The sequence below is a fragment of the Poromitra crassiceps genome (genome assembly GCF_964638095.1).
Source record: "Poromitra crassiceps genome assembly, chromosome: 2".
Taxonomy (NCBI): domain Eukaryota; kingdom Metazoa; phylum Chordata; class Actinopteri; order Beryciformes; family Melamphaidae; genus Poromitra; species Poromitra crassiceps.
The window spans coordinates 34,668,435-34,683,810 of NC_139624.1; the positions used below are offsets into that span (position 1 = coordinate 34,668,435).

The 15,376-nt window shown below is 42.5% G+C and overlaps 1 protein-coding gene across 1 annotated transcript in view; it reads left to right on the forward strand.

Annotated features, from left to right (window-relative positions):
• cntn1b (contactin 1b) overlaps positions 1-15,376 on the forward strand; it is a gene marked incomplete at its 5' end in the record, with an annotated part of 39,251 nt that overhangs the window by 13,256 nt on the left and 10,619 nt on the right. Inside the window, 9 exons of the mRNA XM_083631939.1 lie at positions 5,081-5,208; positions 5,896-6,068; positions 6,596-6,719; positions 7,297-7,464; positions 8,735-8,884; positions 9,030-9,100; positions 9,387-9,639; positions 11,805-11,926; positions 14,014-14,203. Of these exons, the coding sequence (XP_083488065.1) occupies positions 5,081-5,208; positions 5,896-6,068; positions 6,596-6,719; positions 7,297-7,464; positions 8,735-8,884; positions 9,030-9,100; positions 9,387-9,639; positions 11,805-11,926; positions 14,014-14,203 (1,379 nt within the window). The remainder of the gene's footprint in view (positions 1-5,080; positions 5,209-5,895; positions 6,069-6,595; positions 6,720-7,296; positions 7,465-8,734; positions 8,885-9,029; positions 9,101-9,386; positions 9,640-11,804; positions 11,927-14,013; positions 14,204-15,376) is intronic.

A 15,376-nucleotide genomic window follows, 5' to 3' on the forward strand; every position in this document is an offset into this window, starting at 1 on the left:
GAAAGTCCAGGATCCAGTCACACATTGCTGTGTTTAGTCCCAGATCCTTGAGCTTGCTTACCAGCCTGGAGGGTACTATGGTGTTGAATGCTGAGCTGTAGTCCACGAACAGCATTCTCACATAGGTGTCCTTCCCCTCCAGGTGCGAGAGGGCGGTGTGGAGTACGTGTGCTACTGCATCCACTGTGCTCCTGTTGGGGCGGTATGCAAATTGGAGCGGGTCGTGGTCCGGGGGGAGTGTGGGGCCGATCTGTGATATGACCAGCTTTTTGAAGCACTTGCTGGCTATGGGCGTGAGGGCTATTGGGTGCCAGTCGTTGAGGCTGGTCACTTTCTGCTGTTTGGGAATGGGGATGATTGTTGCTGATTTGAAGCTGGAGGGAACTTGTCGGAGGGAGAGGGACTGGTTGCAAATGTCTGTGAATACGCCTGTCAGCTGGTGGGCGCAGGCCTTGAGGACACGCCGGGGGATGCCGTCCGGGCCGGCCGTCTTGCGCGGGTTGATACGCAAGAACGACTGGCGCACCTCATCCTCAGTGATGGTGAGAGGGCGGTCTGGATCTGTGGGGGGTGGGAGGTAGGGGGGGTTGGTGGTTAGGTGGTTAGATATTTCTTGATTTAGCTCAAGAAATCAAGCAGGCCAACTTAGGTATACCAATTGACAATATGAACTTTAGTATTTTGTTGTACGCAGACGATATTGTTTTGATTGCTGAGAAAGAGGTTAATTTACAAAGAATGTTGAATATTATGAGCACATGGTGCAGTAAATGGAGACTTGCCATCAACAGTGAAAAAGCTCAGACTATACATTTTAGGAAAAAATGTGTACAGCAGAGTGATTATGTATTTCAGTTTGGTTCAATGCCTTTAATGTACACTTCCTCGTATAAATATCTTGGTTTTGTTTTCAATGAAAACATGAGCTTTTCAAAAGGAAGAAAAGTACTGGCAGAGTCTGCAGGAAGAGCATTAGGCTCTGTGATGAGTCAAATGAAACCATATCCTGACCTTGGCTTCTCAACATTTTCTAAACTTTATGATTCAATGGTTGGCTCCATTTTATCAAGTTCAAGGTTCAAGGATATTTATTGTCATTCCAAAACATGAAACATGGAAGGGAACGAAATATGAACTCAAGGTCCTGGTGGATAGATCAACTAGGATATCATAAATCATAAAATGTCATAAAAACAACTGAGTACTAAGAAAGGAGAACAATATAAAAACATAAATTAGAGACATCATAAAAACAACATAATACCTGATGTAAGAGCAAGGAAAACAATTTAAGGTGCATGTGTTCGCTCAACAAGGAGCCACTTAAAGTTCATTTTGTTTCGCTCACAGCTGGCGGCATTAAAGTGCGAGGAGTGTGGCAGCAGTTCATTTCAGGAGCAGCAGATTTTAAATATATACAGATATAATACATACTATGTACTATATATAAAAAATAATATATATGTATATAATTAGATACGTAAAGAAATAAAAAAAATAAGGTAAAACGTTATAAGAAGTAGCAGCAGTATATTGCACGAGCAGCATTTTGATATATACATATATAGATATAATACATGCTATGTACTATATATAAAAGATAGTAATATATATGCATATAATTAGATACGTGTAAACTAAAGTATGTAACGTTAGAGTGATTATGCATTGTTCATAATTCGCACAGCCACCGGAAAGAAGCTATTCTTGAGCCTGGTTATTTGATGTTGCAGGAGTGTGGGGTTTTGAGGATGCGTCTGACTGTAATACTATCCAGAGTCCAGCCATGAGATGCTTTCTTGGAGCGCATAAATACACTGTGAAGGTGGCTGTTGAAGGGGATATGGGACGGGAGTCATGTCTTGTTAAGCAGAGAGGTGAAATGGCTCGTTTGTGGAACCGCCTTGTCCAGTTGCCAGAGGATAGGGTGACCAAAAAGATCTTTAATTGGGACAGAGCACACAGTTATCCTTGGTCAAGAGAGGTATCTGCAATATTTTCATTTTGTGATTTACATATGATTTTTATGAATAATCTACAGTGTAATGTAAGTACAGTCAAACAACAACTGTTTCAGATCCAAAAGGAACAATGGATGGAGGAGATTTGGAAGAAACCAAAGCTCAGAAATTATGTCCAAATTAAAGAAGATTATTTTACTGAACCATATATAATGTCAAATCTAAAAAGAGGACAGAGGTCCCTATGTGCTCAGTTAAGAACTGGTACCCTACCACTGGCAATTGAGGTAGGTAGATATACATGTGTTCCTGAAGAGTTGCGTTTGTGTGTTTTTTGTGATCTTGGTGTTGTGGAGGATGAATTTCATTTTGTGTTTCATTGTCCCATATACAGTACAATGATTTGAGAAATCCTTTATTTGAGAAAATCCAGTTGAAGAATCCCGATTTGTTTTGGCTGTCAGAAGGTCATATGTTGAGTTGGCTTTTTGATAAGGAAATTTCTGTTTTAGCCAGATTTATAGAAAATGCCTGGCGACTAAGACAGGGAACATTGTACCCAGTATAATTGTTTCTGGAAAGTGAATGTCTCAGTGAAATGCCCTTTCTTTTCTTTTCAAGGTTCAAGGTTCAAGTTTATTTGTCTCCCTTGGGAGAAATTTGTCTTGGAGACAGAGATTCGAGCTGCGTACAGACATTTAACACAGATACATCAGATACAAAAACATAGGACATAATTGCATAGTTGCAACGTGAAATTGCATACACCCTTGTGCATTACCTTAGTAAGGAGCAGCTAGTTATCGTTGAGTAGCTTAATTGAGAGAGGGACAAAGGAGTGTTTATATCTATTGTATTTACACTTTGGAATTCTATATCTTCTACCGGACCTCATGAGCACATATTCTGGGTTCAGTACATGCAAAGGGTCAGAAGTAATGTTCTGAGCTTGTCTGACAGCTTCCTGGTCAAAAATGGCTTGGAGGGTGATCGGGGGGCTAGACATGCCCATGATCTTCCCGGCCGTTTTTGCAAGGGATTTAAATTTGACTGTCAGGTTGCCAAACCAGCTGGCTATACCATACCTCAGGATCGATTCTATGCTCGCCCTGTAGAAAATCAACATGATACTCGTACTGACTCCAAACAACCTGAGTCTGCGAAGAAAGTGCAAACGCTGATGTATCTTTGCACAGCAAGATGTGACATGCGTGTGCCAATTCATATCCTTATCAATATGTACTCCTAGATATTTATATGAGGAGACCTGTCTGATGTTATTGTTATGGACACTTATAATAGTGTGGTCACCTATGGACCTGGGATCTATAACCATCTCCTCTGTTTTTTTTGTATTTATGATCAGGTAATTCTGATCACACCACTCGTCAACCCTGTCCACTCCCTCTGTATGGCTGAGAAGGCTGGAATTGCTTGTTAGTAGTAGTAGTAGTAGTTTTCTTTTCTTGATTCTGTACAAAGGTATATTATGATTTGTTGTGTGGCCATCTTGGTGATTGTAAATATGATATAGTGTCTTGTAAGCCCATATGGGCTGGGCACCCAGGTGCATGACACTTAAATAAAAATATCAATCAATCAATCATACACAACCACCGTTGACCAAAGTGCTGAGCAGCTAATTACAAATATCAAATAGACAGTAAAAATCACACCCAGGTGTTGAAGTAAGCGGTGCAGGTGTGCAGGTCCCAGGTTTGCAGCAGGTCCCGACCCTGCCTTCTTCTCCACCCCCCTATCCCCTCTCTCTAACATACTGTGTGTGTGTGTGTGTGTGTGTGTGTGTGTGTGTGTGTGTGTGTGTGTGTGTGTGTGTGTGTGTGTGTGTGTGTGTGTGTGTGTGTGTGTGTGTGTGCGCGCGCGCGCGTGCGTGCGTGCGTGCGTGTGTGTGTGCGCGCGTGCACGTGTGCGCACGCGCGTGTTGTAGTGTGACCGTATCTGCTCGATCATTTCGGGGTGGAGATGCCACTCCCTGTGAATCGGCCCGCTGCTGGACATCAGGTCCGTGCACTGCTCCAAAGGATCAATTTGCGAGCCAACATGTGCAACCTCAGTGAGCGCAGGCCGGCTTGGCGCTTTATGTACACCATGTATTCTTGTGTTGTCTCTCCCCACAAGGATGTGGTGGCCCTGGAGGGATGGGAGGAAGTGTTTCAGAGAGAGAAACACTGCCATGAGTTCCATTGATGCGGGCACCCTGGTGCGCTCGGCTCCAGGGGCCACCTCACCGACTGGTTCCCACAAAGGCTGCCGCAACCTCTCAGAGTCACATCTGTGGAGATCACCTTCCTGGACCGTGCCCAGATGCGCCTCCTGGGTCAGGAAGGATGGGGCTGGCCAGTGGTGGAGTGCCAGGATGCACTCCGGCGTATCCCCACTCTCCATGTGCCATGCTGCATAAGCAGGGCTATCACTGCCCCTGTACATTGGACAAACCCCCTCGCTAGGGGCGGGCCGGATGCGAGTACGTGAACGTCCAGACTCGGGTAAAGTCATGTGCCGTCCCATCTTGGCATCAGGGACTGTCTGGAATAAAGTCCCTCGTGACTCCGACCCGGGGGAACGATGAATGTCGCTCCCTTCCTTCTCCAGTGGAAGAATTTCTTCCTTCTGGCTGGAGAATGAGAGCTGTCCCGTCCCGGACATTTGTGTGAATAAAAATGAAAATGTTGGGTGGAACAGACCCACATTGGAGCCTGTAGCCCTTTTCAGTCGTCTCATAAAACCCATTCCGAAACTCCCATCTTTTTTGCACACAAAAAAAGATAACATCACCATCATCCAAAACAGACAAGAAGACAGCCTCAATTATCTGCTTCCTACTGAACATAGGAAAATTAACTTTGTTGATGTACTTTTTCTTTTATTTATTTTTGTTTAGTTTAACTAGCTTAGTTTAGGGTTTTTTGTTGGGTTGAGTTTGCTTACTTTATTCAAATTTATTGTAATAAAATTCACCAGTAAAGACATCAAACACAACTTTATCAGTGTGGGCAATGTCCTGTCAATGCTTGTGTGTACGTTGATAACATACAAACCCAGGCTTGCAGTGGGAAGTCCTGGAGCAGTCTCTTAGCTTTGTTTGTTTTGTTCATTAGTATTTCCATCATGTTTGATGGGAGTCTGGAGATCCTCAACGCCACTCAGAATGATGAAGGCCTTTATACCTGCTTCGCTGAGAACGACCGAGGGAAATCCAACAGCTCCGGCTCTCTCACCATTACAGGTCAGTGTGCAGATACAGGTGTGTAGGGGGACTAACCCTGTGTGTGTGTGTGTGTGTGTGTGTGTCATGTTTCCCCCAGAAATATATACAACATTTAGGCCACTTGTAGTTCCCCATAGGGACCAGTACTGTGTATGTGTCTGTACAGTATGCATTCGCTTTTTTGTGTGTAGGTCTGATTGAGTGTGTATGTGCGCATTGATGCCTCTACATTTAAATACGGTACTCAATATCAAACTCGCCCAAGCAAGCAGGACAGAGTTTATTGTCCTCAGCAGGATACAAGTTGTTGATGGACACTTGGAGGCTTTTGTGGGTTCATACCTGTGACCTGCAGTGTTGGCACAGTGTTTCTAACTGCCTTGTGACCTGCAGTGTTGGCACAGTGTTTCTAACTGCCTGTGACCTGCAGTGTTGGCACAGTGTTTCTAACTGCCCTGTGACCTGCAGTGTTGGCACAGTGTTTCTAACTGCCCTGTGACCTGCAGTGTTGGCAGCACAGTGTATCTAACTGTCCTGTGACCTGCAGTGTTGGCACAGTGTTTCTAACTGTCCTGTGACCTGCAGTGTTGGCACAGTGTTTCTAACTGCCCTGTGACCTGCAGTGTTTCTAACTGCCCTGTGACCTGCAGTGTTGGCACAGTGTTTCTAACTGCCCTGTTTTGGTCTATTCGCGATGTTCCCCAGAGGCTACGTTCCTCACTGTGCCCCCTGAAGACACTGAGGCCACGGTTGGTGATGAGGTCATCCTGAGTTGCTCCGCTTCCTATGACCCCATGCTGGACATCACCTTCGTCTGGGCCATCGACTTCAGAGTCATTGACTTCAATGCCGAGTGGCAACACTATGAACGCATTATGGTAGAGTGATGGACTTCATTCTAGACTTATTCAATGTCTGACCGTTGCCTCACAGTTGGTCAATTGATTGAAATGCCCTTGTCTATATAGTGGGAACCCAAACAGAAGTTTCATCGCAATGTAAAAATTTGGTAATGTCCAATGAATTAGATTGAAAATCTAATTCATCCTCAATCCTTAAATCCTTTTTATGAATATCTGCATTTTGAAGACAAACAAAATCATTACCAGAAGTTAATCACTCAATATATCAAACTATGGAGAATTTCAGTGTTTCATTTTGTCAACCAAGGCCATATTCTTTGAAAACTCCACATTTGCTTTATATTCTTGTTGCAAATTCTGTGATAGTAAATCACTTTTTTTTCCAGATGGTAGAGATATATCATTTGGAATATTGTCAATGGTGGTTTCTGTCTCAATTTATTCAAATCAGAGAATGGTTTCAGTTAAGGAGTGAATTACCAGATCTCCACCCCCCTTCCTTCCTTTCCTCTTTCCCCTCCACCCTCTCTCCTGTCGGTCAGAGTGAAGAGGACAGCGGCGACCTGAAGATCATGAACGTCCAGGTCTGGCATGAAGGTCGCTACACCTGCACGGCTCAGACGGTGGTGGACAACGCCACAGCATATGCCGACCTCAAGATCGTAGGTCAGTCCCAGCATGCATTGCATCAGACGATCACAAATCACAAAATTGTATTTAAAGCCCCATTATGTAGTTTTTCTATTTGGGGAAAATGTGCCCCCACAGTTACAGATGCTAACGTTAATAAATGCTAGACTTCCTTGTTTGTTTGTATGTTCAGATATCAGCCTTATTTTACTGTTTCTGCTTGTACTCTCTACTTTCCGTACCTTTCAGTGTTTATGTAACTGTTTTGCTTGGGGGGGGGGGACAGCTCCAAATATCCCCAAATGTTCTTGTCTCGACTTGTTTTAGTGAAAGAAGTGGCTAGTTGCGCCGCTAATCAAACTAGCAAGCGAAACATGTTTCACTTGCTATACATACTGTACCGGTACTTCACAATAAAAGCATCCCGTTAGTTTGTCAGTGGAAAACCTTTAATTTGAAGGAGCTGTGCAAGAAATTGAGTTAAAAGTTCCAGACAACTGGGACACAGCCACCAAAGATACATAGTGCAGGAACACCTCCTCTTCCATTTTCACACACAATTCCTTGCCATGCATCCCTCCTCTGCTCCCTGACCCATCCACCTGATCTCCAGGTGTTCCCGGGCCTCCCGGGGTGCTCCAGGTGGATGAGATCAGGGACAAGTCGGTGAAGCTGCTGTGGAGTAAAGGAGCAGACCACAACAGCCCCATCCTCTACTACACCATTCAGACCAGACACCAGTGGGCTCTGAATGAAGATGACTGGAAGGACGCCAGCACCTGTGAGTACCGCTCTCTACCACTGGGGGGCGAAGTCGCTCTACAGCTGGAATAAGCTCTAACATGTTGACCTGGATTGAATCATTTCATTCCAAAATGAGAAATGGTGTACTGTAGCATTTGAAAAATGTGACACTTCCTCAAATTATCAACTGCAAGAAAATCTATTTGACAAAAAAGCAACATTTTAGAGGATGGACTGAGCAATATCATTTTGTGCCTCAAAATAAACATTATAACACTGTTATGACACCGTTTATATTAATCCTTTGGTGATTGATTGTATCACAAAGAGATTCCACTGCACATCAGCCTTTATGTCAGCAGGCAGGACATACCAGCAAAGAAATTAGAAATATTCACTGGAGCACATAGACAGTTTGGCCCTTTATTCAAGGTGCAAAGACGATCTTCATCCCAATCCAGGCTGGACAGTACCTATAGCTGCCCTAATCATCAACAGTGGAGGAGGGGCAGTGCACTCAATTACCCCCATGCCAATCTACCACCATTAATCAGTGTGGATGGAGTCATATTAACCATAAACACAAAGGTACATTAAAGCACAACAATACACATCAAAGAAAAATATATGCATAATCATCAATAGAAAATGCAGTATAACGAGGATGTATTATACTATCAATAAATACACGTAGAAAATAGTATACATTACATTTACATTACATTACGTCATTTGGCAGACGCTTTTATCCAAAGCGACTTACAATAACACATTTTTATCAGCAATAGAGAAATCAACTTTTGGACCCCAGGAAGAATAGCCGTAGCATCCTGCTGCGACTAATGGGGATCCTAATAAACTAAACTAAACTATGCAACACAGTCTATGACAGCTACAACTTCTGAAGGAATAGCGGTAAAGTTTAGTTAGTATTTTATTTTTTTTAATAGAGAGAGAGAAAGATGTTAGTTCAAGAAGGGCCCAGATGGAGCCTGAAAAGGTGTGTCTTTAGTCTTTTCTGAAAGATCTGTGGTATAGGAAGATATTTTCATTTTAACTGCAATGTTGAACCATTTTCTTAAAAATGAAAGATTTTAGAAGATACAATAAAGATCTCCCTCAATCAAAATTATAACACCAAAAGTCAGAAAGCAGTCAAAATACTTTTGCTTGTGACTGACTTTTTACATTGTGCCATGAGCTGTATTTCAATTCATGTTTTTCTTCACCATACCTTACTTTAACCACAAATAGAATAAAAACACAACAGCGTTTTGTTTGACATGGGCCCTCTGTGTCTCCCTCAGCTCCCAATGCTCTTGATGCTAATGCGGAGATGGCAGAGGTGACCGAGCTGTACCCCTGGCTGGAGTATCAGTTCAGGATCTTCGCCACCAATGAGTATGGCTCCGGAGAGGCCAGCATACCATCTCTCAAGATCAAAACCTGGGACGCTCGTAAGGAGAGAGAGAGGGAGACAGACAGACATAGACAGACTGCATAATTGTGTGTGTATGGGAGCTGACTGCTTGTGTACAGTAGATGTGGAAACACATTAAACCTTATATGTGTGGACACCTGAGTTTTTCTTTCTTCACTCAGCTCCTGTGGTATCTCCCACTGATGTGGCAGGTTATGGAGGAAGAGATGGGGAGATCTTCATCACGTGGACAGTAGGTGTCTCAGTTTGAATCTCTCATTCACACATGACATTATATATTGATATGTCAAAGTTATTTCTTTGGTTTCATTATCAAAGGGCAAAAACGCCCCAAGAAATCTCAGAATGCCCCTAAATAAGTAATTGCCCCCAAGACTTAATTTTTTTGAATTTTATATCCAAATATACACCAGTGTCCTACATTAAACCATGCTTTTATTAATTTCCATTTGCTGGTTCTTACACGACTTTGACTCTGAGTGGAACCGTGAAATTTGTAATCTGCGCCCCGCCCTTAGCCTATGCAGCCGTGGGATTTCTACGGCAAGAAGTTTGGCTACATTGTGGCCTTCAAGCCTCACGACGCCTATGACTGGTGGTTCGAGACCATCTCCGACCCCGAGACCCGGCGCTTCGTTCACCGCGACCCGGACTTCGTTATCACAGAGGAAGACTTCCAGGTGCGAGAGTTCCAGGTGAAGATCAAGGCCTTTAATGTGAAAGGAGACGGGCCGTTCAGCCTCACCAAGGTCATCTACTACCCACGAGAAGGTGAGGAGGTCTTTGTTCTTTTACACCGTATAATGGTGCCGGTCTGTGACAGTGATGTTTTCACTAAAAAGAGGAACACGTTATACGGAGAATGTTTGAATTTGAATTTCCCTGTTAGTAAGCATTCAGTTCATTTTTCACTCTTTTTCAGGAATCTTTCACTGGACCATACCTGCCACACAACATCGCATTTATTTCTATTGTGTTGTGTGCACAGTTCAATTTAGTGCAAGTGTAGTACATTGGTGCTGGCAGGAACATCATCATTGGTGACATTCAAGCAATGTACACAACTTCTCAGTATTCTAGTAGAAAAGCAAAGTGTGATGACCCTGTACTACCCTGTACTACACAAGCCCAGTATCAGCACAGAATTTCCACACATGCAATAAAAATAACAGGTTCACTTTTGTTCACTATCTATCCATCCTTTTCTCTTTTTCCCCACTGTGAATGTAGGCTATACTGTGCCGCGTACCATTCCAGCACACAATTTTTATATTTCATACTGTTGTTGTTGTTCAGAGTTCAGGGGTCTCATATATCAATATGTGCCTAGAATCCCTACTAAAACAATGACTAACTTGTCCAGTGACTGTCTACGTGATCCAATCTGTGTTTCACAATCTAGTGTCATCTTGCACAGCTATTCCACTCATAAGTAGTGATGTAAAAAACAACAACACAACAGTTATAAAATAAACAAGACAACGTAGGCAAATAATTTAAGTCAAGAGCATGGTGCAGGTTTAAAAAAAATCTGAATTTACATTTTGGGCTCAAAAAGGCATTTTTTAAAAAGAAATATGGAGGAAAAGGTGGCATTCTAAAACTGTGTGTGACATCACAAGAGGAGTGACATCACAAGAGGGATTACGTTCTGCTGGGGCTGACAAAGGGATGCAAAGTCATGGAGAATGAAAAAGGTATACCAGGGCAGACATAAAACCACTCAGAAATCCTCCTATTTTGGGATGAAAAGGGGACTGTTACCCAAAGGCAACTAGTTTGCATCCCTGTGACACCATAAGAGGGAGTTCCATGAAATGGAACAGTGCCCCCTGCAGGTTACAAAAACGAGTCTAAAGCTACTGTATGTTTGATTACCCCCCCATCCCAAATCCCATTGTTATACCCCTCCCACATATTAATGGAATGTGGTCTCGAACCTGCACCAGTACATTTTGGGAGACAAGTACCCACACCTGCTGCAGGCAATTACCCCGTTATCAATCACAGTCCAACTGGGACATTCCACCTGGTAAATGCCAATTAGGGTACCACATGATGCAAATGAGCCTGATTATCCATTGAACAGGGAATTTGCATGCAGGTGTGCCTGCAGTCACTGGATAGGTTTAGGTTAGTCGTTCTTTTAGTTCATCCTTAGTAGGGATCCTATGCACAGTTTGATAAATGAGACCCCATTCAGTAGGGTGCACTAGAGGCAGTGTTGCCAGGTGGGAAATGTTGAATTATCGAGGGTAAAAATGATCGTTTCTCGAGAGAAATTATCGTACGGGAGCAGCGTCCATCTTTTTACAACGGTCATTTTGTTTATGAGGTTTATCCAATAAAAAAAAAAAAAATTAAATCACAAGACAGCAAAGTTCTCTTGAAGTTTCCAAAAAGTAACTAACATTGATAACTTTCCATCTTAAATCAGGTGCTTTTTTACACCAGTACTTTATTTCCACTGAGGTAAATGAATAGCAAAATAATATGCTACTTCTACTTGAGTAGGAAATTCCAGCAGTCCATCTACCACTGTTAGGAACTAAAATTACCTTGTCCTTAGGCAAAGGGGACATATGTTCAATTGACATAGGCTCCACATTAATAGATTGAATACAACTAAGTGTCACAAAATGATCAAATTATCATACATTATGTGGATTTTGGCATTACTGATCATTATCATGATCATTCATCGTACAAATATGACAATTATCGTACACCTGGCAATGCTGACTAGAGGCGCGCTGCAAGGCAGCCCAAAAATATTTGGCTTCCTTTGGCCTATGTTCAACCTGGCTGCCCTACTTGTTCAGTATTCCCCTGGAAAACTGGAGGCCATATAAATTGAACGATGACCATAATAGACCGGCTACAGCATGGCACTGGAATGTCTTTCTCCCTCCCATCCATTTCTCTGTCTTCTCCAGTACCTTCAGAGTCTCCGACAGACGTCTACGCCAGGCCGGTGTCCTCCCATGAAGCTCTGGTGTGGTGGCTGCCAGTGGTGGACACTGGGACTGGCCTGCAGCAGTACATTGAGGGATACCAGGTACTGAATCCACACATCAGCGAACAGTGGTGGAAGGACTAGAGGTAGAAGTAAAAAGCAGAGTAAAAGGACAAGAGGACAGAGTTTGAAATATATTGTTGTTTCAAATTCAAATCGCTCCAAAATGTGTCAACAGTTGTTCACTTTCTGTTGCTTGAAAGCCACAAAATGTGTTGCCATCTGTGTAAGGGAGGTGATTTAAAATGTAGTGATGTACATGTAAAGAAAAATTAGTGAGTTTAAAAATACTCCCAAGTACATAGAACACAAAAAGTACGGTGGGGCACAGTGACGCAGTGGTAGCGCTGTCGCCTCACAGCAAGAAGGTCCTGGGTTCGATTCCCGCCTGGCACGCTGTGGGCGCTGAGGGTGTGTCCCCATCCCCATGGGCAGTGCCCACTGCCCAGGTGGGCTCGTCAAAAGGGCCTTTCTGTGCGGAGTTTGCATGTTCTCCCTGTGCTCCCCTGGGGTTTCCTCCAGGTAGGAACCCCCGCTAAAAACATGCAACAAAAAAAGCTACTCAGTAATGTGAGTAAATGTAATTAGTTATTTCTGTCCTTGGCAACTGAAGACTTCTGTGTCAAATGCTATATAGACAGAAAATCTTCCAGTGTTAAAGGATGGCTTTCCCTGTGGGGAATATGAATATATATTAAATCTCACGCCCCTAAGGTTTTCGAATCCGTTGAAATTTTTGAAATTGGTTGTTTACAGCCAGAGCTATCAACCATCTCTCACATTATTTCCATGACGCTCTGACGCAAAACGCGTCGGGGCGACAAGTCCAGCCTTGCGGAAGTCGAGCACCTATGAACTACACTACTTGTGGGCCTGTGGGCCATGTGGGCCATGGTCCCGCCTCTAGAGGTCCTCCACGCCCCTTCAGAGGTCTTGAAGAAAAACAAAAGGCAGCCATCTTTTTCCCCCACACAGAGTGGATTTTGGTTGATATCTCTGGCTGTAAACAACCAATTTCAAAAATTTAAACGGATTCGAAAACCTTAGGGGTGTGAGATTTAATATATATTCATATTCCCCACGGGAAAGCCATCCTTTAATAAGTGTTTATTTTTCAGTGACAGTTATTTTAGGATGCCAAGCTGACTGAGTTTTCAAAACTATAAAGTGCCAGAATAAACTCCCGCACACTGTCTCCACATGCAATCAAAAGTTTAATAAGAATAACGTTTCGGTCGTGAGACCTTCATCAGATTCTCTGATGAATTCTCAGAGAATCTGATGAAGGTCTCACGACCGAAACTTTATTCTTATTAAACTTTTGATTGCATGTGGAGACAGTGTGCGGGAGTTTATTCTGGTACTGTGTCGGGTTTTGCCCTTCTCCGACGTACCTGTTGAGCCTAGGTGTGCAAAAGCTTTTTTCCTTCAAAACTATAAAGTGCGAAATTAACTCTGATGGGTGTAAACTGATAGAATCACAGGTAAAGTGTTGATTTATTCACTGTCAGAGTTAAATTGACTGTGATGATTTGGCTGTGCACCCCCCCCCCCCCCCTTTTTTTTAGATGAAAAAACTACAATGCTTGATTTTCCAGGAGTACATAATGTCTTACTAATTTACTTGAAGGGAACTGTTAATTTCTCAAGAACTTTCTTTGAACGATGACATTATGCACTAATTATAGGGAAAATTAGTACCGTAAGTAAGTTCTAGTAATTTTTTGTTTCTAAGAAAGAACAATGAAATTCTGTAGTAGTTATAGAAAAGGGAAGCAGTCTGTCATAATTAATCAAATAATTCAACAAATAGCAAAAATAACATCCAATAAATAGTTGAGTTTTTCAGTTCTTTCAAGGAAACTCATGACCTGAAGCTCATCAATATTTAATAATATGGACGATGGTGTATGTGGTAAATTTTCAGCCAAGGAATAAGACTGTTTTTAAGAAGTAAGGTGTTTGAATGTTTTGCTATAATTTATTTGAAATTAGTAGGTATCACGTTTTCACATGGTGGTTGCCTCCATTTGGAATTAATAAGTGAATACTAGCTTCAAAATCCCCCTCTTCATCCAACAATTCAATTACCACTTCATCTGACTTTCATCATGTTTTTTGCTGATCAGGTCAAATACTGGAGGAAGTACGACGACACAGAGCCAGGAGCCAATCGTATATTTGTTCCAGCCACGTCCAACCAGACCAGGTTGGAGTTCATGCTGCCAGACTCTCACTACCTCATTGAGGTCCGGGCCTTCAACGGAGCGGGCTTCGGACCCCCCAGCGAACACTGTGAGATGTTCACCAAGAGAGCACGTAAGACAGATCAATTACATTTAGAGAACAAATGAAAACTAGTTAGCAGAATATTTTGCCTATTTTGAAAATGTATTGCTGTCATCAGGCAAAAACCTGTAGTCTGTGTACAATAACAATAAGTAACGCTATGATAAAGATATACAGATGGATAGATGGATATAGATCAGGGGTGGGCAATTATTTTTCATGGGGGGCCACATGAGAAACCCAGATTGTTGCTGGGGGCCGAACAAATATTGTCATGCCGTAACCCAGGAACTTTGATGATAGAGAGGACCACAAAAAATGTCCTCGCTACCAGAGCGCCAGATTTTGCTGAGCGTTGGGGGCCGAACGGCGCCGGCGCAAATTTTTTTGGGGTCAGGTTTAGAGGAATACCTCATTTTAAATTAACAGTTGTGATGTCATTATTCAGTCTTAAACACCAATATTTGATCCTTTTCTCACTCACTCCTATGTCATTAACCTTTTTGACCACCTGCCAATATGGCTGCTATATTTTATAGTTACCAGCCAATTAGAATTTCCACTAGCCAAAATGTTTTTCTTTAAATAAACCAGAACATGAGTGTGTTAATTTAAGCATAAGTATCAGTAAGTGGCCCGGGATTCTCAAAGCCTGTGTTGAGGGTCACACGAACAAAAATGCACTCTTGAAGCTAAATAAATCCAAAACCAACAAGTTAATTATTTCCATTTTTACTTCAAAGTAGAACAGTCATTTCTTACACATGAGATTACTTTTAGCCTTTTAGTCATAAAGATTGTTGAAAGATATTCCATACCAGACTGAAATGTTATAACAGAAGTGGAGTATTGGCCAGAATGACATGAACATTTGGACACTTATTCAGCGGGTACCTTGCATGTTGCATTCAGGTGCACTGTAAAATTTTTTTTTTTTTTTTTTTTTTTTTTTTTTTTTTTTTTTTTTGCAATTCCAGCGCGGGCCGCACAGGGGGCGCTCGCGGGCCGCATGTGGCCCGCGGGCCGCCTTTTGCCCAGGTCTGATATAGATGGATGTTATGTGCAATGTGTTTTTCAGGTCGACACCATTCTTAAATTTAACAAGTTTTGGTCTGAGTGAAATGTTCTATGGTCTCCCGATTCTAAATATAGCTGAATCGCTTGGTTTGACCAAGTAAAACTAAAAAGCATTTTACGAAACAT